Source organism: Rhea americana, unplaced genomic scaffold (assembly GCF_003343005.1).
Source record: "Rhea americana isolate MKP2758 unplaced genomic scaffold, rheAme1 scaffold_78, whole genome shotgun sequence".
Lineage (NCBI taxonomy): Eukaryota > Metazoa > Chordata > Aves > Rheiformes > Rheidae > Rhea > Rhea americana.
Window position 1 is genome coordinate 1,834,032 of NW_028186956.1, and position 24,554 is coordinate 1,858,585.

General features: G+C 43.7%; 1 protein-coding gene across 5 annotated transcripts in view; it reads right to left on the reverse strand.

The window, feature by feature from the left end:
* Positions 1-772: 772 nt before the first annotated feature.
* Positions 773-24,554, reverse strand: part of LDLRAD4 (low density lipoprotein receptor class A domain containing 4) — a 244,969-nt gene continuing 221,187 nt past the window's right edge. Inside the window, exons 1-5 of one of the 5 annotated variants that reach the window (XM_085322506.1) lie at positions 18,489-18,724; positions 17,744-18,309; positions 14,299-14,453; positions 4,293-4,346; positions 773-2,436 (exon numbers count right to left, since the gene is read on the reverse strand). In XM_085322506.1, the coding sequence (XP_085178632.1) occupies positions 1,894-2,436; positions 4,293-4,346; positions 14,299-14,453; positions 17,744-17,813 (822 nt within the window). In that variant the 5' untranslated portion in view covers positions 17,814-18,309; positions 18,489-18,724 and the 3' untranslated portion in view covers positions 773-1,893. The other 4 variants (XM_085322507.1, XM_085322505.1, XM_085322503.1 and 1 more) reach the window with 4 other exon arrangements.

Below are 24,554 nucleotides of genomic sequence, written 5' to 3' on the forward strand. Positions count from 1 at the left end.
AGCCACCAGCGCACAGAAGCCAAGCAGAAACCCAACCTCCGGCGAGCGGGACAGGTGCTACGGTACAGCGCTCCTCTGCGGCACCCACCCACTGCTGTCATTAACCAAGCACAAGGCTTACGAATATAGAAAAAGTGAAAGATCTTTAAGTGAAAAATCTCTCTCTCTCTCTCTCTCACACACAGACAGACACACACACACACACACACATATATTAGAAACTATTCAAACTAAGACTCTAAAGATTTTAAGTCCATTTCCGAAATGCATTTTAAGTGCAAGTTGTGCTTTTTCATGTGCTTGTGATGCCACTATCACCATTTTTCAACTGTCTTCCAGTGCTGCACTTGCTTCCACACAAAACTAGCCAAGGAAGAAATAAATACCCTACGTGCCATTTTACAGGTAGGTAAAATCTTCCAACTACTTTTAAGACCAATGTGACAAAACTAGGGCTTACATCCACTTAGTTAATACATAGTAATCTTTACCATGGGCATAGTCCTGCTGGCATCAATGGGATGGTGTGCACGGAGGAGGGCCCATAGCAAAATGCCAATGGTTTGCTGTGAGATTAACTGATGCTCCCAAGTCACCTCCCGAGAGGCTGCAGAAGCCAGCACCGCTTTCGCTGGCGCGCCCAGTACCGCTGCAGAAACTGCACGGGGGTTATGACTACAAAAGTCCATTCACTTCAACACGACAGATCTCCAGGGCTGAACTGCAGTATCTAAAAGACGAAATGGGGAGTGAAAAGCACAACAGTCTCAAATATTTTAACAGCATTGCAGGGGAAAAGAATCCCACCTTGCATTTTTAAACCATTTATTGCATAATGCCATGATATGTGACTAAATACATTTCAGACTACAGTGAGGACAGAAACTTCTAAAACCTTAAGTACTGATAATACTGCATTATGAAAAGGAAAAGAATGGCAGCACTTAGTTAGAATCAATATAAATTAGCACATCTGGGATTTCATTTTGCCTTTTATGAAACAAATAGTCTAAACCGCATAATAGCTAAACCCTAATTGATGGAAAATGCTGGGATTTCATATTTGTCTCCTGCCAGCCAGAAGTATCCAAGACACTTTTTGATGCACTGTTATTTGAATGCAAATTATTGCAAAGACAAGTTAAATGTCCTTGTTTTTCTTGATTTGTGTAAGTCAAGAGATGTCAGGCTAAATCCTGTCCCCTTTCTCTAGCAACCTCGGGGGGGAGGGGGAGGGTAAACTCCTCCAGATTACTTCTGGGGCTCAATCATTATTCCACAGGTGAAAAGACAACATATAGAAGAACTTCACATAAAACAGTTCCCTCATATATATTTTTTAAACATTAAGATAGTGCAACTTTTAAAAACACATTTATCACAACACAAATTAATTCCTTGCATTCATCTAAGTTCTCAACTTTATACCTTGGCACACAAACAGGAATTTTGTTTTATATTAAAAAAATCCACACCCTAGGAGAAAAAAAAAGCAAACTGGCCAATTCTTCCCCCATTTATCTAGTAAAACCTTCTTCTTTCTGCCATTCAGTGAGTATAAAACAGGCTGTACAAGCCTCATTTCTGTGCTAAGTTTACTTTTAGAATTAAATAATTGAAATAGTTTATTAAAAAAAAATAATATATCCCCCCCTCTCCCCTGAAACACTGCTCGTAGACAAACTGAATGGAAGTTTGTATTTCTCTCTATCTGATTTGCATCATGCAATTCCCCTGAAAGGAATCAGAAACAAAGAACTGTTTTGCACGTTTGGTTTTACTAAGTTGTACCACGTGAAACGTAACAACACTGTGCACCGGAGCGTGGGGGATTTTCTCTGCCGCCCTGCTCGAATCTCTCGTCTTCAGTTCGAATGCACCTGGGAGAGGAACTTAGACCAGGTTTCCTGCTTTCCTGTCTTGGCCTTTGTTAGGGACTATTGTGCTCTCTGAATTGTTCTGCTGAAACTGAAGTCTGCTCCCCCTCTGCGAGGAAGGAGGCGCATTGCTGTGCTGGTGGTGGAAAAAAGAGGAGCCCGGGTAATGCCCCATGACCTCGCTGTACGTCGGAGGTGGTCCTTCCATCCTTCCATTACTGCTATAGTTGGTTGCACTTATGCCCGAATTGCTGCTTGGTGGGCAGGGGCCCCCATTGTACATTGAAATGTCTATCAAGTCGCTATCAAAAATGGTTCGGTTGGGCGGTGCCCTGACGGACTCCCGATTGAGCTCCATCTGTTGTTCTGGGTCCCGGAGCTGCAGCGTGCACGGGCCTTGGTACGGCGGCGGCTCTTCCCCATCAGAGAGGGAGATGGTTGGWGGAAGGTCAATCTCATGCTGCATGTAAGGGTAAGTGGGCTGGAAGCGACTGAAGCGGTCCCGCTGCATAAAAGATGGGGTGGTAAACCTGTCCCTGGACCTCGGAGCATACATAATCTGAAATGGGAAGAAAGAAACACGTGACTCCGCATCTGAGCAAAGCACTCAGGGTGCTCCCGATGACAAACTGACAAAACGGAAAACAGTTCTTCCTRTCACCTATTTTAGAGATTAAATCCAGCAAATATTGTGTGTGTGGACTCTCACATACATGGACATGAAAAGAAAAGGTAGGAGTTGGAGGAAGGACAAGATATCTGAGAACGGCCAAGGAAGGACAAGACATTTGAGAAGATCCTCAAGAAGGAAGATGAAGACCCCACACATTATTAAAACATGCAGAATGGAGAGAAAATATTCTGTTCCTGTACATAGCGAAACACTCCAGGCTAGTTTTCTCTCTAGTTTTTAAAATTAATTAGTTTTATGAAAATGTCCCAATACTGAATTTCAGCTGCAGTCTGAGTCTCCCACTCCTACTTGTAGTTAATGTAATACCCAGCATTACCAAAGAATTCAGATGGTCATTTTAGTACATTTATAGAAAAGTTAAGCATATTTCACACCTTCACTATGACAGCGTATCAGCTGTCCTCCCCACTAGTTCTTAGTCAGAGCTCAGCCTCCAGGGGGGGATCTGAAAGGCTTCTATATTGTGTGTGGGAAAAAATGCCTCTGGTATATTTAAGCCCTGAAGAAGGGCAGGATTTATCAGAGGAAGAGTTCAGGAGACTATGAGGAGCTTCTGCTCCTCACCCAGTCTATTCCAGGCACATACAAATATCCCAGATTCTCAAATCTAGATCTATCAAATTACTGTTCTCATTTTGAGGTTCATGCAGGGTCTTTAGCCCCGGCCCTGCCACCAGGAAGATTCACTGTTCAATTAAGTAGAACGAGGTAGCTCAGAACAAAGTACCCAGAAATGAGCATGTGGAGCAGGGAGCTGTACTCGCAGGATGATAGGAAACACTGGTGATAGGATATGTGCTGTAAACCCTGTCCATGTCCAGGGCTAGCTGCTGTTACTTAACCTTTATACTCCTGGGAGTTACATCCCCTCTCTCTCTTGAGATTTGCCCTATAAGAGCCTCTCTAGGCAACTAAAACCAAGGAGAACACCATTCCTTTGTTTGAAACCCTAGAGCATGGAGGATTGCAGGAAGCAGATTAGGAGGAGGTAGCAAAAGTAKCAGTAACACACCCCACCTTTTTGCAGTAAGCTTAGCAGCTAGAGGACCTAATCAGAAGGTGTAAGACATTCTTTCAATTTTTACATTAGCTGAAGGGGGTTTCAGTCCATACCTCAGGATTCTTAGTAGCCTGCTACCACCTGCTTTCAAGATGCTACCATTTTGCAGGGTGGAGGGTCAGTCATTCCTACCTTTTGAAGCTGTTCTTTTTGCATTACTATTGTAAATACGGGGCAAAGGCAAGAGAGTGCTTATTTGCCAAGCCCTAATAATTACAGCACTAAAGACTCTATGCACAACCAGGGCCACAGAGAAGGAGGAATTAGAACCTAGCGGAATTAACCTAGTGGACAAGTTACTTGCAAGAGGAAAACCACAGGCAGAAGAGTAACCTGTCTCCCAGATTCTGCTGAATACTCAAATTTACTGAGCCACTGAATGAAAGACAGGCACCTCCACCACTTACCTGTGAACATCTATTATGATATAGGGAGTTGCTGATGGAGGAGAGACATAAGGTAGGTGCCTTAATTAAAAAGTCTGAGACATTTATGAAATGTGAATTAAGACAGACTCAGACGTTCACATGATCCTGGCTCTTGATACATGCTGTTAAACTTTATTTACTAAATAGCAGGTATGTTTTCAAGAGGGAGCAAATACACATAATGGTAAACAGGAAAGCACATTGCTGAAGATCAACAAGAAAACCAGCTGTACCTCTGAAGCACCCTGGCGTGAAACCGAGCTTTCTGAAGGCCACAAGCACCCTTCCTGGAATGTACAAAAAACAACAAAAGAGAAAAATTAATATATCACATGATCACCTGCCTCAGTACTACAAGCAGACTAAGAGCAGTCAGCTTGTAACAATTGGTTACCTCAATCTAAATAAAGGTGATTAACACATCGCCACCAGCCCTTGTCAACACTCTGAATGCAGAGCAAACAGCAGCTCTGTATTCAAGCAAGTCAAGCTGAATCTGCTCGGAAAGGGCTGCGATGCCAGCCACAGCACCCAGTGTCACAGGCCATAAAAATACTGCAAGCAAGTCACGGCTATAAGCGTTTGGCAACATGCAAGGACAACAGCATTTCAGCACTTCCGTGYTGAGCTGGTACCCGTCACCTCCTTATGTGACGAGGTCACATCAGAAAGGTCAGTAGGTCTGATGGAGCTGCCCCAATTATACAAATGAGTCTAACARTTACAGCAAAACCTAATGTTTGTAATCTCATCGAGATGACACTCTTCTGAACCCAGGAATACTCTGGTCAAAACTTTCAGTTTCCCAATTCCCACTATAAACAGCAATTAAACAACTAAGGTTTCAGCCACCAGCTCCCCTCTTCAACCACTTCCCCCAACCAACTATCTTCTTAGGCTGAAGTATTTTTTCTCTTGTGGTTTGAAAGCCTGTTCTGACACTTTACCAACACTCACGGCAGAGTAAAAGGGTGAATAAGAACATCTCAATAACGAAAAACAGCTTAAGATGTATTTTTATTTTTTCTTTTCAGTAATTTTTTAGAGTAGCAATAACCACCGCAAAGGTTTTATTTTACTTGAAAACTTCAGAGCCAAAAGGAACACATCAGAAAAGCTATAAAGCACAGAAATTCAATCTTAGCTCCAAGAAAATGGTCACGGCCATATAATGTTTTCAGTTTCTTGCACTAAGTCAAGTTTTATGATCTTACAGACATAAGAACAGGAAGGAAAATGCATACTGTCCCAAAAGGTGCTATCCTGTACAGACTAATGTCAAATCCTACTCTCCTGCTTTTTCTCACTGAAGCACATCTCAGTGTATTTAAGAGATTAAAAACAGACCTAACTAGATGATCATCATGACAGTGCAAGACCAAAAGCCTTCTGTGATTTTCTCAAGAGGGTCCACCACAGAGGAAAGCTGCTCTAAGAGGAATCTCCCACAACATCCAGCTATCAAGGGAAATGCTTTGAATAACAAAGCTGACCAATTACTTTTGTTCTGTAGTCTTAGAAAGCAGATACAGAAGGAGACTGTCAAYTGTGATTATTTCCAACTTCCTTTTGCAAACATCCTTGTTTGGAATAACTTGATATGAACGACAAGTCTTAGGCAATTCACATACTGCTGTGGCAATACTAAGTTTTGTCTGCAGCAGAAGTAATAATTATTTAACTGTAGTGGCTCAATTATACTAGCATCCACCTTTCTTTCCATGACTCCATCATACAGATAYCCTCATTTTGAAATATCTGAGGGCGTATTTGCAATTAAAGCAACCAAGTTATCAGTAGCTGACCAAGCAGGCTCGCAGCCTGTTGCAAGTGTTAAGTAAAACATATCAGTCAAAGCTAAAGGGCCCAATCAACAGCTCATAAGCTACAGGCCATATGTAGCCCAGCAGCAGATTTCTTTGGGTGGTGGTTTGAAAAATATGGTACTGTGTAGCTTTACATTTCATGCAACCAACTCCATCTCAGTTCAGGCTCAAAACAGAGGAAAGTCAAAAAAATGACCCAGCCTCAGAAGGAAGGTTATCCACCAACAACACTGCTGTTACTCAAGACTCTCTTAAGGAAGAGAGCTGGTGATGTGGAAGCAGAAACAATGATTCCCAACTGAAGACCCACCTCACATAAAGCAGAAGAGTAAGAAAAGCTGAAAGAGACAACAAGGTATCTGGGGAACATCTCCCCATGCTGAGATGGCATTGGATCTGCATGATGAGCCTGGGCATGCATACCTGAGAACAAGTCCTTGTACCATGCATGTCCGACAGAAACAACCTCCTGCTAGAAGAGCTCAGTTATTCAGCTTCGACTGCTGACACCCGAATCCCAGTACAAGAAAAGACCTTGCCTGGAGGCCCTGCAGGTGCTGCAGGGACTCACAGAGTGTGATTGAAGTCCTGGGGTACCCGGGCCAAGATAAGGAGCCCAAGGCACTTGCACTCAAGGTTAACTACATGAGGAGGCAAAAGGCTTGAGAAGCAGCTGAGGTCCAWGTTGCGAGATCCTTAGGACACGAAGCTGAACAATGGAAACTTATTTCTTTCAACATAGCAAATAAGCTTCTCTCACCAAGTAATTTATTAAAAATACATTTCTAAAATATGGTGCTTTTGTTAAAGAAAGAAATTACAATTTTAATTTTTTTTATATACTCTGAATCTGCTGATATCACTATGTCTTTCAATTCCTGCCTCAGCTTGCCAACCTACAGGGGTACGATGGATTACAGGAAGAACATCGCCCTGAGCAGAGCAGATGTGACTGAGGTTCAGCTTTCTTTTTTACTTCTGCACCTATGGCAGGCGATGACAGCTGTGTCCTTCAGAGGTGAGGCAAGTTTATCATTCTCTCTGAAGGAAATCTCTCGCCAAGTGTGGTGTCACTGAGGAGCTGTAAGAAATCTGTATCTCCAGAAACATCTCACCCCTATATAGTGTATGTTAGTGCCTCTTTGCATGTTCTTGTCRTAATAAAACTAGGAATTAAATCAGTATTAAAAATAAGAAAAGATCACTTCTCTGCTCTTACAGTTGAGGCAGCAGAGCAAGATAGATCYGCAAAGACCACTTAGCTAGAACGCAAGAGACATATCTCAGACTGGCCATACTGGAGTATRTGGGAGGTGACCGTCTAGCACCCCAGAAGCAGTGGCCTTGTGGTCCCTCGCCACTGTTACAGAGCCACTTCCCAGCCTGTGACCAACACCAGGCCCAGGCAGTACAGCCCAGCACGATGCCGGAGCAGCTCCCAGCCCTGGCACAAGCTCTCAGTCCCAGCGCCGTGCTGCCCGGCCCAGTGCCGGCAGGTGTTTTCAGCTAACAAATCCAGAGCAGGCAGTCCTGGATGCCCTCTCAAACCAACTGCCCAGGGATTTCTACAAGCAGTTCTCAGTTATGTACAACCAAGGATAAGCCMAAGTAAATGCAATTCACCCATTTTTTTGTGTGCAATGTATCGTCTGCTTCTTATATGCACCCAATAGCTAACCTTATCCATTTCAATCATCTCCTCTGTCTAAAACAGACCAAAGGTGTTCAGGCCTGAGTTTTAATATTTGTAATTAAAAGCAAGAGAGAGCATACACATTTGTCCCATAAATGATATTCATTTTTAACACTGTTAGGTTTTGGAATGAAAAAGGATATGAGTCTTCATGGTAAACTCTAGCCCTACAAATAATACAAAAGGAAGAAAAATCTTAGGGTTCCAGGCAGGTCTTTTGCTGCCTTTAGATGTTCCTAGGTTTGAGGATAATTTATGGAAATAAAACTTTGGGGATTAGTTTTTGAAATAACAGTAGCATTTGATAAATCATGTTGTGTGATTACTTAATTATCTTAAGGTAATGATTATTTAAGTCAAGGTTTAAAACTTATGAGACCGCAAAAACCTAAACTAATTTGCTTTATTTGTATTTTACGAAGATTTAAAGCTTCAAGAATTAAGTAGTTTAGGAAGGTGACTTTTCAAGGCTGTTTGGGCTTGCTGGGGCATGCAGAGCCATCCAGCTAACTTGGGTCGGGAAGAAAAAGATTCGCTGGAAGACAGGTTTTGACGTTTTTAACTCAGGATAAATTACAAATAAAATTTTATGCTCAGTAAGAAAAAATCCTCAAATTGTAATGAAGCAAAAGCAACCTACATGATACAAATTCCAAAAAGGTCTACTACTATCTTCTGATCAAGTGTATCTTCCAATACTTGGGTGGTTTGGAAACCYCAAACTGATTTGTGATGGGCTTGATTCTCAGCTGCCAGCCTCCCTGGGTCTGTACATATATTCTGTGTTTACTATGCTTATTTACTGACACTCTTAAGGAAATTTCTTTCCGGTGTTATGCTTCTGACAAATAGAATTGCCTGAAATTATATTACCTGCAAAGCAGAAGCTAGTTTTTCATTTAATGAAATGCACTGGAGCTACTAWTTTTTTCCTTTTCTTCCCATCTGCTTTCACAGAGAAGATATCTCTTCTGCCCTTGATTACTCTATTTTATTTTTTTTATACACCCCCCCCCCCCGTTTTTTTTGTAGATGAAGTGTTTCAGGTGTAGTTTCTGATTTTGGCCCTAGGTGGCAGTAATATATTATACCAGGTTAAAGCAGTAGGTTACTTAAATACTCCAGGAAGACAACACAGGCAGGTTTCTTCCTCTCTCCTTGTTCTTGGGTTATACAGACCATCACAGCTCTTAAGACTATAACATTTTCCCTCTGAACACAAGCAAAACCTTTGTGTATGCCCTAACAGAATAACAGAATGACAAGTATTACAGCAAGATTGCTCTTTCCCTTAAAAGCTGTATTTCCCAAGGGCAGGAAAGGTTACAGCGTCTGGCAGAACAGTGCACAGCATCGAASAGAAGAGGTATGAAAAAGAGAGAAATAATTACGGAGAGAACCAAACTTGTCTTCTGCCTCCCTAGAGTTATAGTCATAGTGATTATTTCTGCTACTTAACGCTTTAAAGCCTTTATTTCTTCAACTTCACAGTGTGTTGCCGTACAATCTTAAGTAATCTTCACTTCAYCGCAGTGAAAGAAATAAGTGCTATTATCCTTCCTCCTTTATTTGGAGATGAAGTAACTTGCCCAGGGTGACACAGTGAGTCARYAGTAACCAGAAGCAGGAGCTCCCAGCTAGACCTACCTGCAGATTTCACAGATTGTGCTGCCCTTATTAAAGACGGTCTGCCTTTACCGCGGTAGGCTTCAAACAGCAGCCGCCAGCACATGCTGTCCCCGCTGGCAGCACACCTTGCGGAGAGGCAAGCCCTGCACTCCTCACGCAGGCAGTAGGAGAGCACAGCACAYGTCCACGGCCTGCAAACTGCTGCCCAGGAGGAAGGAAAGGGGTTCAGCAAGCAGGGTGGTCTATGTTGGTACTCACTTGCTTACACTGTCCTGGCTATAGACTGGGTTCTTGTTCCCACCAGGACTGATTTCTTGCTTTGCTCGTTGATGTAACAGAACGAGAACGAGCAAATCAAGGATGCTGGCTGCGAAGAGAAGTAGTAATGCTAACGCTGGTGGGGCATGATTTTAAAGGGCAACAGGCAAGACTGACAGTTGAAGTCATCAACAAATTCCTGGAGTTATCAATATTGTTGAGTATTTTCTGTCATCCTCCTGTCATCTTAATTTTTCCCTTTTTAATTCCACAGTAGGTATTCTGGCTAAATTCACGGAAGAGTACAGTATTTTTACAACTCTCCTCCTGGAATTCAGCACTCGAGATGGGCATTATCAGTGGCCACCCTAATGAAAGCTGACACAGTCCTGCAGCGACGCTGCCCACCGAGGTGGGAGGCCAGGAGGTGGGGGCCAGGCAGGCTAACCACCTGGCATGAGGCATGCAGGGACTTCTGCTGCCAGGAGTGGGCCTAGGGCAGTCGACTGTTCAGTACTCTTTCAACATCCATTTTAGAACAGAAAAAGACACAAAGAGACAAGCAGSCAGGACAAGGAGAAAGAATCAATATAGGAACACCAGAAGTTCATTAAATATCTCCTAGTGAATCACTTTTCAGATCTGCTTTCCCTCAATGTCCTCTTGGAAATCGCTAGTGATGACACTAAGTTAATCATCAGAAAGCAAGATTTATCTTGGTTTTGCCCCAGCAGACAGGATAGTCTGTGCCAGTCATCTGGCCAGCGCTACCTACGCTGTGGCAAAATCATATTGGTTACCAAGAACGCTGCCCTCCCTATCAAATATCAGTCCTTGCAAGCCACAGCCAGCAACTCTTCAGCCCGCATCTTCCCCGAGGCGTCAGAGCTACCCTGTGCACTGCCATGTCTCTCCAAGGAGAGGTTGTGCTTCAGCGGTGCAGCAGCAGCGAGTCCGTCCGTGCTATACGCAGTGCTGTACAGCCTCTGCCTGCCCCTCAGCAACTCTGCAAAGCTGGGCTGCAAAGCCAAGCGCTCCTTGGGGATCCTCCAGCAGGGGGAAAAGTTTAATATTTTTTTCCTCGTGATATGGACACCATTCAGTATTGGACATGCTCGCTTCAGGCTGCCTTTTGTGTCAACGCCACTGTCACTCAGCATCGTTTGATCCCTCACAGTTAGTGTTATCAAAACTCATATTTCTACTAATATTAAAGCCATGATTAAATTTCACCTGAACTGATGGAGCGAACGGGGTTTTGYAGGTTTTAATATCCCCACTAGAAGACAGCAGGGTGCAGGGCTTGCTGGGATGAACCCTCAGCAAAATCACTACAGGAAAATGCAGTATTTCTGAGCACTCAGATCACCCTGCCCAGTGTGTGATCTAAGGTCTTAGTGCACTAATCAAAGTAGTTAAAAAAAAAAGAAAGAAAAAAAAAGAAAAAAAAAAGACCAAGGAAAATTTTGGAAGATGATAAGACTCCAGAAGGGATAAAAAGGGGGGGGAGATGGAAGGAAAAAAGTAAAGATCTGAGGAATACAAAGGAAAGTATATTCACAGAACAAGAATGTAACAACTACTTTTCAGTATGCATTTGCCACAGAGCATCTGATATTTTCTCTGGAATCAGTCCCTTTTCTGACCTTTGAGCATTACTAATATTTGTGAGTCTAATGATATTTGGTGGTTTTTTAACATTCTAGTTTCTGGACTCAGAAGACTATGAGAATTTCAAATTCCAAACTTACTTAAAAAAAAAAAAGAAAAAAAAAAGAAAGACATTTAGCCAGACACAGGAGAATCCCATATGCACAACTTTTTTTTTTTTTTTCATTATTTTGGAGGCCTGACTCCATGAGTTTTAAAGGTCTGAGGTTGGTTTTAAAGCTGAGAGAATTCACTTATCCACTTCCATTACACTTTTTGAAAGAACTAGAATAAAAAAGATCAGCTTTTGGACACTGGGTATTTGCGGCACTCAAATCTGTGCAATTCAGTTAAGTTCAGCCATTGGAACGCATGATTATCTAGAAATAGGACTGGCTTGAGAAAAAGGAACAAAACTGAACATAATACATGCATGGAAAAAATGGCCCATGAGATCAGAAAGGCCAGCTCTGGTCTCTTGATACACCTTTGCAACTAACATGAAGGGGGTTTCACTTAATAGTCAACTACAGGAACTGGCCAACAGCCAGTTCATTTATGTTGTTACTATCTTCTAAGTAGTACTGCTAACTTCCTCTATTTTCATTCACTTTTTCTCAAACAACAAAAGGCCTGTGTCAGAACGGTATTTTTTAGGCACCAATAGTTAATAAACCTTTAAATCTGTTTCCAGAATCTATATACCATAAAAACTCTGTTCCCTTGGAAGCATCCCAGTTATTAACAGCATTCATGCACTGAAAAAAGCTTGCCTGGTTAAAAAATGAATATATTTTAGAAGTGCATTCTCTAACTTGTATTTTACTACTCTTGCTATCTATTTGCCTCATGCAATTCACTCCGCTTTGGACAATGAAATAGACTGGTCATTTCCAGTTTCACTTCTCAGAATAAATGCTTTCATTTCCTGATTCTCATGCATTGTACACTGCTTTTATTATTTGTACTGTGAATAGCACATGATTAGTTTCCATCAGAATTTCCTTCTAACACCGAAGACAAAGGAAAAATCAAACATATGACATCTCTTCTCAGAGACCACTGAAGTCCTGTTCTGCATAAACTTGACAATCTTTTAAGAACAATTTTGGCTTATCAGAAACCCAGATGAGTAACAGTGATGACAAACCTGTACCAGAAAGTCTTTAGAAGAATTAGTAACCAGTTCTTGCCAACCAATCATCTATTCCTATAAAATGCTCACTTGACTATGATTATCATTACTTACAAGGGTGCCATCAAAATGAAACTGAGTCAATGTTTTAAAAATGATTTAAGAGCAGCTTTAGATACTAAAGCAGCTCCTGAGTCCCCACTGTCTAATCGCATGTTCTTAATCACAAAAAGATGATGTTTTCTCCCTTACTTCCAAGAGAAAGGCCCAACTTCCTCTAATAACAGACAATACTAATGAACCATACAAAGAAAATAATGGGTTACTTCATGCATTTGACAGCTCACTGCAGTTTTAAAAGATTTCAAAACACAAAAATAATTTGAGATAAAGGAAGCATATTTCATTTCAGGCACTACTTGTAGCAATTATAGCTAACATTTTTCAGACAGAAGTACGGTTCTTGAATTACTATGTCCATTTCAAAGAAATTCTCAAATTAATCTAACCAATTTTTCCAGCTCTGAAGTCCACAAGTTTAAAGTTTCACAAGCTCTAATTTCATTTGCAACCAAATTAGTGCTAAGTATTTGTGAATTACCAGAGTGATAGGGAATGAATCTACCGTCTCTCAGGGAGACAGTTCCTTTCCTTCCGATGCAGCCTTTGAGGTGCAAGTGCTATTCATATCAGCAGCAGAGTGCAGGTGATRTGTTGAATGAGACCTTCAAGAACTCTAGGTTTGCTCTGTTTTACGGTTGYCCTTCAGGACAAAGTTGCGTAGAGTGCAGCTCTGTGGCTGCAGTTCAGGGTAAATCCTGGTGCCACTGTTCCTGCCTCCTCTGCGCCAGCAGTGTCATGCTTGTGCCCATGCCCTTCCCTTGTTCAGGGAGCTGATCTGGTTGAAATGTAACTGGGCCAGAAAAGCAATCGGTTTTCAGCCAGATGAGCTCCCTGAAGCCTCTCACCGTGTCGTCACCAGCTCCCCAAGGAGCACAAACAAAGAGGTGGGATCACATGACGATGATGGAAAGAAGAGTGAGACTGTGGACTTAGCCAGGTTTAAACCATTATGGGACTGTGCCTTCCAGTCAAAATTGTATGATTTTTTTGACAGTGAAACAAAATAAAGCAGTGAACCCAGTACTGTTGCCAGGAATTCAATGCGTCATGAAAGCTATCCTCACAAATGGCCCTGCGGCCATCCCAGGCAGCAAAGAGGCCAGGAGCAGCACTTTGAGGACACTGAAGAGCACATCAGAAAGAATCTCCCTACAACAGCACAGGATAATCTGTGGCACTGTGAGCTTGGGGGGATGTATCAAGGTCAGGGACAGTCTGTGGTTAACCCAAACAAGAGAGCGATGCGTCCCAACTGGTAAACATCTGGATCGCTAGCCAAGTTAACTGGGTTGGCTGGGGACAGCCTTTACCACAAGACTTGACTCAGATTCAATCTTAAGCCTTCGGCTCTATAACAAGGCATTTTAACCACTCCAGTTCCTTGGGGAGAGATCGTTTGCCTAATATTTTCTTGTTACTGGTATGAGACAGACAAAATGCTGTATTTTCCTGAGCCATTACTGGAATAGTGCTTTGGATCCAGCAAACTGTTACTGCAGTTTCACAAAATAGTAATAGTGGTAAAACTCCAGGATGGTATTAATAGATATACAGACAGTCACAGCAACACATAATTTACTCTTCAGACCCCAGGTGGTCTCCATTCACTCCCCTCCACCCTGCTTCAAACTGCAGCAGTGGCAGTGAACAGGATTTCATATTTGAGCCTCCAAACACAAAATGAAGAAAAGCTACATAAAACGATGCAGGCCCCACAAATAATCGTGGGTAGTACATTTTAAACTCACGTTCTCAGTTTTAGTCTACTGATAAATACAACGTCAGCAACAAACCTAACTACAGGGAGTAGCAGAAACCAGAAGTTCTTCAGAGAGCTGCCCATACGAGAGCTTCTCAAGGAGCTTTTGATACAGACCAGTACAGCATGAGGAGAAGGAAGCTGGTACAAGGGAGTTCATACTCACCGTCTGCAAAGTCTCTTCCTGCCTCCTGCTTTGGCTCTGTCGGTTGATAAAGGAGCGTGTCGAGAGTTTGTAGTGGTTCAACAAGCAGATGATCACTACCACCATAACAGTTATAACCACAATTATAATGATGATTTGAACAAACTCCAGTTCAGCTGCAACAAGAAAATAGAGAAAAAAAAGAAAATGTCAATCACACACACAATGTCATCAAACCAATAACCTGAAAACACTCACTACTTCATCAAAATTGATCCAGATTAAGATCTTTACTGGTGTCCACCTTGCAAAATTTTGAAAAGAGATCTATGTCCTAAAAAATAATGTAGAGCTTTCTTTTTCAGCAGCACTGATTGATAGATGTCAAGTAGCTGCAAGTGAAAGATAAACTTCCCAGTGATCCTCTACTGCAGCCTTCATGGGTAATAAAGCTCTTCAGCTGAAACATCAAGGATGATTTTTGGATAATACAACAATTCCATATTAAAAAAATAAGAACTATTTTAATAGCCACCTGCAATGCCAGCAGAGGCTAGAGGGCTCCATATACTTCAAAGCAGAGGTCACAGGGAGAGAAATCAGGACACTGTATAAGTATTTCAATGATCAACATTCTGCTGTCAGACTCTACCTATGAGAAAACAAGGAAGACCAAAGGGGAGACAAGCCTTAATTTTGTTCACCTAAATAGTGTGAAAGCAATGAACAGCCTTGTCTTTAACTTCACATTACCTAAATCAAGTTGAAAACAAACTTTTGTCCTAGCGAACCTACAGGTAGTCTTTTCTTCAGTTACTTGCTCCCCTCCACCTACAGTAAAATTAACCTTTTAATACATTGCTATACATTTAAAAGTCTAAAAAGAGTTCTGGTATTCTAAACCAAGACACGTTCCTTTATGGTTAAAAACGACATTAGGGCTTACTTGTTGCAAGTACAAGACAGCAAACACCATAAAAGCCCATCGTTTTATCAAAAATCCTGCCTGTACAACAAATATAAAGTATATGTTTAGAATCACACCACCTGCAGTCACTCTCGTACCCTTTCAGCTATAGTGTAGYATCATGGACGAGCAGGCTAAGAGAAGACACTGCGCTTTGGAGTTACGCAGTTGCTGGTATTTCTATGGAAACTGCCTTGCTCACAGGGGACACTCTCATCTCGAAAGACGACCTCCAGTTAACCTCCAGGAGGAGGTCTTTGGATGCTGGGGAAGTAAAAAGGAGGGAAGTGGAGGGAGTTGCTCTGTTCTCACCACTTTTCAAAAATGACACTACTTTTGGGTGCCAAAATGTGACTTTAGGAACTCGAGGGTAAATTCCTGCTTTTAAAAAGTCAATGAGGAAAAAAGATACCAAAAGTTAAAAAACAAAAGGACAAAGTAAATACAGTGGAGAGAATAAGCTTTCTCACTTATCTCTCTCATTTGTAGTCATCATCACCCTTCTGTGTAATAACAGTAGCTGAAGCTTACGCAAACACAATATGACTATGAAGCTGAGCTAGAAAAGTACTGTTCACACTCACAGTTCAAAATGTCCTGCAGTGGAACTAAAGGAAACCCAAGTTTGTTTCATTATTCTAAGCTTTCTTCCAAACCTAACCTCAGTCTTCAAGACCTGGGAGGGTGCTGGTGCCTGAGGGAGGACARCTTTGGACACACTACCGCCAGCTTGCACCCCAAAGTCCAGCAGTTTGCCCGAGGTTTGCAATGGGCAGGAGTGGGCAAAGATCTAAGCACTGAGTTTCAACAATCCTCACAACACGAGTAGCTGAACTTTATTCAAAGCCACAGAAAGATTAAAGGGGCCCTTAGCAATGCAATAATATGTCTATCATTTAATCTCTCTTTTCTGTTAAGTACCATCCATTCATTAGTAACACTGTCAACACTTATGAATAATTTCTTTAGTCAGTGTTTTGCAGCCTTCCTCTGCTTTTGCTAGCAATCCCATATGCAGCAGCCTGTGTGCCATTTTTTGTCTGGAGGCACTGGAAGCTAATGATGTCAGTACTAAAAGATCCAAAAGCAGCAAGCACAGAAATTAATTAAAAGACAAAACAAAACACAAAAACACGCTGAAGTATACAGCCAATTTTTTCTTGGGTCAAAAGTGCAGAATACAGGCTTGACACAGAGAACAAATGCTGCAATTCAGATTCTGTGAATACTAAGTATCAAAGGGGCTCTTTAYGCAAAACTTTTTTTTTTTCAGACCATGTAATATTTTATGACTGGAAATTGAGAGACTGTTGCTAAAGGGTGACATGGAAAACAAGCAATGTTGATTTAGGCTTTCCTAGAATGCAAAGATCACTGGAATGACATGTTGCTTCTATATCTGCCAAGGGCAGAGTCTTCTAAATTTATCAAGGCCCCAGCATTTCAGGGGCAGGGGACAGTTCTCTCCTCCACAAAGAAATGATTGGGATTGGGAGCATTTCCTTTCTGGGGCAAAAATCATTTGAAAATAGATGACCGAAACGCGGCCGCATCACCAAATCACCGCACGCCAGTGCGYGCGCGCACCGTTTCCCAAGCGTGGCTTTATCTTGCAAACACTGCAACGTAACAAACTTCCCACCGATGTCGGAGAGGATTTTCTCGCTGGAGAGGGGAGGAAAAGGGAAGGGGAGGGAGACATTCAACATTTTCTTGCTCCTGACTAGTCGTTTTCCTRATCACTAGGTTATTAATAGGCAAAAGTAAGAGAAAAAAAGACAAGAGCAGAAGCGGTCTCTGGTTACCGACACCGCTCAAGGCAACGCAAACAGTTTCTGACGGCTGCTGACACACACTTAGTCACTTTGGTCCCTCACCCCCCGCCTGCCTCCTGCCCCGCTGACGAAGTCTGCGGCACGTGTCCGCCTGTGTGAAGAGCCCTGGCACCCAGGGCGCTCTGCTCCGCGAACGCGTTTTCCTTTATAAGGACTTTTTCCCCCCATAAATTAAGCAAGGAGGAATGTGGAGAGAGAAAGAAGTGATACACTTTTACCTCCCCCTGTCTCTRTCTCTGTCTCTGTCTCTCTCTCAAACGCACACGGACTTCTTCACACACAGGAAATAAAATTTATAGTACACTTTCCCCAGAATATTTTTCCTCATACAGGCGCAACAGGAAAAAAGGCAATTACATATTTAATGAAAACACCTTCACAGAAAAAAAAAGACAAGAAGAAATCATTTCTTCTCCTATCAATAATCATACAAGTGAAAATGTCTGGATCATCATCCTGTATTATCCTTTGAAAACAAACTCTCTCTCCCAAGCAATAAAAGCCCTCCTCGGCGTCCTGGGGCTCTGATTACAAGCAGTCCTTCGAGCCGAGCCGGCAGGATTATAAGCAGCATTTCACTTCACTTCGCTCAGGCAGAACTCAGGGGCTAAACTCACAGTAATCCTAGTCATGCAAATACATTAAAAAAATAAAATGGGAGTACCTCTTTCCAATAACAGGTCTTTTAACCGTGCATCCTTCACCGCTGTACTGTTAAGCTGCTCACTGGACATAATCGTGTCCTCTGGAAAAGGGATTCGAGCCTTTCCGTGAACCCCCCGAGCAGGCGCCGCATCACCGGGCAGCCTCCGGCTCCGCGCTGCAGGGAAATCGCGTCTCGCGGCCCAGAGCTACCCAGGTACGGCCAGCGTGCTTGCTGTCTGTCTGTCTGTCTGTCTTTCTCTCCCTCTCTCTCTCCAGTATATCAGCAGGGCCCGGCCCAGGCGCTAGACAAAATGCTGTGGCTCAGACCGCAGACTGTGGCTACCAATTATCAACTGCCATCAGCAGAGAGCAAGTTGCAAAGTAGCAGGAACTCGGCGGTGCCGTGGAAACCGATAGAGAGTCCAAGTCTCCTATCTTCAGACCAGCTGAAGCAGACTTTCACTCTTGTTTACCCAAAAAAGCGCGCATGCATACGCTGCCGGTGTGTCCGCACGCGCGCGGGCACCCCGAGGCAGCGGGGATGTATGTTTAAACTCTTAGCAACGCAAGCTTTCTAGGCTTTGTCTGGAACAAAATGAAAAAAAAAATACAAAAATAATCAACAAGAGAAAAAAAAATCCACAGGGCTCGAGTAAAATCCTTTGCTCTTGATCCCTGCCRCAAGATTTTTGTCTTGCGTGTCGGTGGATAGCGAAAGAGAGAGCAGGAGGCAGAGAGAAGTAAAAGAAAGATGTGCATCTTACCCACGCCACACACGAAACAGCTTCGCTGCTCGGCTGCGTTGCTCTTTAAACCAAGACCAGTTGACACTTAGAGGCTTCTAATTCTTCCGCGTTTCTGATCCAGCTCGACGTGCGTCATTCCCGGCCCCAAGCCCCGCGCTCGCCTCCTTCAGTCGAGCCAGCGCTGTGCTCCCTCCCTCCGGCTCGCCCTGCCAGGCGGCTCCGGCAGCGAGCCGCTCGCACGCACTCGCCCGGGCGCCGGGAGCACGCCAGGCAGCTCCCACGCGCGTCCCGGCGCGCGCGCGGGGCGCCGGTCGCCCGCTCCGCTGAGCCACCGCTGGGGCAGCGCTGCAGATCGGAGCCGCGCTCCAGCGGCACGCAGGAAAAGTCGCCGTGCGGCAGCGGCGGGCGGGGGTGCGGGGGAAACGCAACCGGTATCGAGCGTCACACACCAGCTCCAGGCTCGGGGATCTCGTTATATCTGAATTATGGATACTGGGAGATTTCCATTGTGTTTGCAAAGCGGTGCTTCGTTTATAAACACCAGATTTCCCTAAAAGGTCAGTCACGCCCCAGAGCAATAAACTTTTCCAAGCTATTTAAAAATCCAGACTGTTCTGTGCCTATTCCCACTGCATTAACTTAAAAAGGTATCAGTAAGGAAATTTTATCCCCAGTTCCTCATCGCTTCTCTCTCCTGTGTTGCGGGCAGACAGCCATTGAAAGTGACCACAGAAACCTGCAGAATTTAAAGTTGCAAATTTATTATGAAACATTTTAGGGAGAGTCATAGGGTTTAAAATATTAGGGTGACACATCCTGGTATACTGTTGCAAAACAATAACCACGGGGAGAAATAATCCAAGTAACCTCAAGCAATCTATACACAGAAACTTAGAAAGGAAAAAGAGAAGGGGAGGGGAAGGAAAAAATACCGGAGAGAATTTTTTGAGACTTGGGCTCCAGTTTCACGTGCATTTCTTTRGCAAAACTCCCAGCTCAAGCCGTATCCGCCTCCCCTTTAGCCCCTCYGCTTGCCCCAGCCCCGCCGTCGAGCCAGCTTTCTCCACCCGGCTGTTTCTCAGCCGGACGGGTCGCGGCGGTGCCACCGCGCCGGAGAGACCGAGAGCAGGCAGGACCGAGAGCGCTCGCCCCGCGGGGCAGACCCCGAGGGACAGGGCTCAGCACAGAGGTCTCTGCGCTCAACGGCGAGGAGAACAGGCCGGGGGGGGACACGGGCTCAGCGCCGGGAGCCAGCTCGCTGCCACACACTGGCCCTGCGGCACCAGGACCCTTCCCCAGGCACTGGAGTCGCTCCCCCTCGTCTACGTTTGCGAAACCGCGGTTGACGCGTAGCTGGATGCTGCTAGGTTTAAGGCCCCAATTCCAATAATAGGGTCAAGCTGGGGGGATAGTGGTTGTGGAGGACAGATAACTATCCTTTTGAGGGGTTACRAGAAGAGTACGAGGAGTTTAAATGATACGTTGAGTAAAATCGGGTATTGCTGACTACAGCACTGTTACCAGCRCAGGGAAATAACTCAGAACAGATGGCACACGGGGAGCACCTTCAAAACCGGGATCTTACCACTCTCGCACGACTTGGGAATCAATCAGCTCTACAGACACGTCGCTGCTGCGGGGGTCCGGCCTACAAGTGCACCCCAGGCCGCTGCCAGAGCCGATTCCCCTTCTGTTGTAAAGTCTCCATTCCCAAGGCTTTAGGGCTTGAAGTGTAAAACAAAATTTCTCCGAGCTAAAAACTGACCTGCCTATATCATTCCCAGACTTCATGTTTAAAATGAGAAGCTGGTTTGAGAGAAGTCCCTTTTAAAGACTGTTAGTAGAAAACAAAACAYGGTCAATATGGAGGTTTTAGTGCTCTCCTTTGCTTTGCTCTCCGACAATCGAAGAAACATCCCTGACTGTTCAGGCACCTTTTCRGCTCCTAGAGGGCATTCGCTCACAGCACAAAATGATTGCTTTGGCACGACCAACGTTCTCGGCGCAGAAAGGCACACGCGCGACACRCCGTACTCCCTCCGGAGCTCACTGCTTCCCGACTCTACCTTGCACTAACCGTACCAGTGCAGGCCCTGCGAGTCACAAATGGTTACAGGCTACCGTACCCATAACCAACACACCTGCAGCATCCTCAGGAACACCCCCGGAAAAATACGAGGATCACTACCTATTTATTAAGAATTTACCATCAAGTTTTCATTGTGAATCAAGCCCTTTAGGAGTCAGCTGTGGCAAAYGCCTCATAGCAACTTGTCTTCCAGCAAGGACGGGGGACCTGCTTCCTCCTAAAACTCCCTCTTGAGCAATTCCTTTGAACCTCTTGAGCAATTTCTTAGCAATTCCACCAGGAGCTACCACCACCACCGCTGCTCTGGGAGAGGGCTGAAAGCTCCCTTAGCAGGCTTTGGCATACTGAGTTGTAACACTCCTCTAAAAGCTGTTGCAAGTCTAGAGGTTAACATGCTAGAAAATTCTTTCTGGAACCCATAAGAATAAAAACTGCTTTTTTTTTATTTCACTAAATACTTAAAGATATTAGAAGTTTCCCACTTGCACTGCTTCCTATCCTGTTCTTTCTTCGCTTCTCTGAAGACATTACTGATTTTGGCCAGGCWCTCAGCCCACCCTAAAAGGTAAGAAGCTCCTAACAAAGCCTTGTTAACAGAGATTGTTAAAAAGTGAGGAGAAAACCCCCTTGAAATTAGTATATATAAGAGGATATTTTTTCCCCTGTTTGCAGTACACTTTGTTATTTGGATCACCACAAAACTGGCTGGTGCACTGAACCTCTGCACAGAGGTGCTAGTCCCTTCACGTGTGCAGAAATAGCCTAAGTACCTTAAGCCCAGAAAATCACCCGAGATCAGCACCAAATATATATATATATATATATATAAACCCTTAATGTTTTGTGCTGCACAGTCATGCATAGTTACGTGCCTCTTTGATCCAGGCACGACGGCTAAGCCACGTTTTGGCGGCAGGTGCCTTTCACGGAGCATTCGTCCTCTCATGCTCCCAGCCAGGGCGGTGAACACCACCACCACGAAGCCAGCACCCTGCAGGCACAGCCAGCCGCTGGGCACAGTCCCCACGGCAGCCCTGTGGATCTTCAAGATTAGGCTGACAGTCACCGCCTCCTGCTGCACCACTTCCACGTCCCAGCCGCACAGGCTGGGTCCGAGGGTGGCCGCTCCAACGCCGATGTCACCTTGCTCCAGCCACCTTCCTTGCGCCAGCAGCAGCGCGGGTACTGGAGCAAGAGACCTGGCTGAGTTACACACCAGCTTTCAGCTGGATCAGCTCTCTGCCCAGATGAAAATCGAACTAAAATTGAAGTGCTTGCTCTGTAGCTGGGTGAAGGCTGATGCCAGCACCAAACRAGGAGGCAGGAATGAGGCGGTAGGGCACAGGTGGGCGACCAGGACCATCCCCTCTCCATCAGTCTGCCCCGAGCTTAGCTTCCAGTGACGCCAGGCTCCCACGCTGAAGGTCCCATGTCCGTCCGTCTGTCCGTCCGTTCCCCCAAGCTGACACCTTTGCCCCTTTCTGGGGTGAATTTGCATCTTCTTGGTTAAGTTTGGCTCTCAAAGACTAGGTTTGTCAGAAAAAGGTACTAAGAAATGATACCATAACCAGGAAAAGGAAAAGTGCTTTCCCCATTTACAGTGATTTCAGGTAGCTTATTTGCCAGCGCATGCCTATCTAGGTATATTATTTTGTTGTGTTTGTTTTAATGTGATTAGGTGAARGCAACCAAACAGATGGGAACAGTGTGGAGATTAGTGAAAAAAYAGCAAGTTTTGAGAAAGGATTTAATGCAGAATATGACAGTGTTTAGGCCTCTAATTTAACTTCCTGTTAAAGCTGTTCTTTACTCTGCATTAATAGGAAGGATTGTGAAATTGATTTCAGATTTTTTATCACCCTTTGCAATCCTCAGTTAGAGAGCTCCCTCCAAACCCTGATTCCTAGAAAAACAGTGGTCCTTGATCTGTAGCGTTACACAGCACACATGCTCCATGCACTGGCCACGCATGTGGTAGTTTGTTTTCCTGCGCTGGACGGAGGGTTCAACCTGGGACACAGAATTATAACATGCTGTTTTAAAAGTAATCAGCATTTCAGACCTGACTAGTCCTAGCTCTGTTTACACTGCTGAGTGAGAAAATCTACTCATGAATTATCCTTGCTGCAGCTCTATTAGTCCTTGCACGCAGGCTGGACACAGGTAATTTACAGATGTCTCCTCTAGCAGGGTTAAATGGCACAGTGATAACAGCACCCCGGCCCTGTTTACCCTGGAGATTACGCTGCTGCTAACTTCGGTGCTCCCGTGCCCCCACTGAAAAACAGGTACAGAATTTCCTAGCGCTGATGCATAAGGAATGAGAAGTGCCGGGCACGGAAAGGTGGCTGTAAACCTGAGGGTGATAATCAAGCCCAGGCTGCTCGGACTAGGAAAGCAGCCCTAAAGAGGCAAAGTAACTTAGTGGCTCAGAGAATTCTATGCAGGTATCTGGCACCTTAAACACCGGTATACAGTGACTTCCACTTAATTTAATCACTGACTAATTCAGTTCTCCATTTAATTCTATTAAAAACTCAGGAACAAAATCAAGTGTACTGAAAATAGTACAACCCCTTCCATCCTTTATTTTGATCATATTTCATAGCTTTTGGCTCATGTGATGTTCTAATCTAATCATTGGTTGYAGAAATGAGCCATTTAAGTAAGGGAAAACACTAATGCTAAAGAAAGGACTATAATCATAAAATAAAAATCTGATTTTTATTCCGTTTTCCCCAAAGTAAATGCAATGGAGTRCCTTGTGCTGGACTCTGTGGAGTCTAGGTGGTTGAGGCATCACTACCCTAAGTTCCTTTGGGTTTCCAGGCAATTTCCAGTCAGTACAAGGAAGAATCAGCCCTTCAAGTGTTTTTTGTTTGATTTTTTTTTGTTTTTGTGTGTTTTGGGTGCCTTTCTTCTTTTTTCTTTTTCTCCCCAGTCTATTCAAACAGGAGCTAAAATACATGCACTAAGGACCACATTAAAAACCTGAGAGAGAACCTCATATGTTATCCTACCATAGAAACAGGCAAAAGTGAAATAAGGGACAGAATAAGCATAGGTGCTAGCATCTATGCATATGCAAGAATCCAGCTCCAACATAAAACTGAATGCCCTGTTGTAGAAATAGGGGTTGCTAAATAAGCTGTTAATGGTATTTTACACACAAAAAGGAATGTGCATTCTTCCACTAAAGCATACTCTTTGGAGCTACAGAGAGTCTCCTGCCAGGTGGATTATTCGCTCCATAAATCTCAATTGCCAGCAAACTCCTTGGCAGCCAGGAAAAGAAAATAATGCAGTTGACTGCAGATTAACAGACTATCAAGATATTTTAGTACTTTCTGCCTAAGGTGCATGGAAAGGCTTCACAAAGCTGGATAGTGCAGAAGACTCTCAAAATCACAAGAAACTCCAGCAATCTATTTAAAAGAAGTAGGGAAGTTTAAAAAAAAAAAAGAAAGAAAAAAAAAGTTTAAGACATGGATCCAAGATATACAGGGAAAACAAAACCAAGATTAAAATAAGGTACAGCAAACATAATCAGAAGATGCTGTGCTGTGTTTTATTTCTAACAYGAATATAATCGTCTGGTTTAGGGATATGAAACTCTACCTCACTGATGGTGCTGTCTAGTGACTGGCTTAATTCAAAGAAAAGGATGAAGAAAGGAACCTGGGAAAATTGCTATCCAAAGAGGTGTGGGGGAGAACAAGAATAAACATAATCTACCCTTTAAGGTCAGAAAAAAAAGTTTTAAAAGCTACGATGCCATTGTAAGTTACTCTTAACATTTAATTTAAAAAGTGAAGAAGGAGAAGTAGATTGATACCAGTAAATGAATCTACAAGCAAAATGAAGGAATTGATTTCTGAGTAATAGTCCACATTTTTATCCTATGGTTTCGCTATCGTTTGTCTTGCAGTATTTACATACATGCTGTCTGGATGAGTACTCATAAATTAAATTAACCTTGGATAACTCCATGCTGC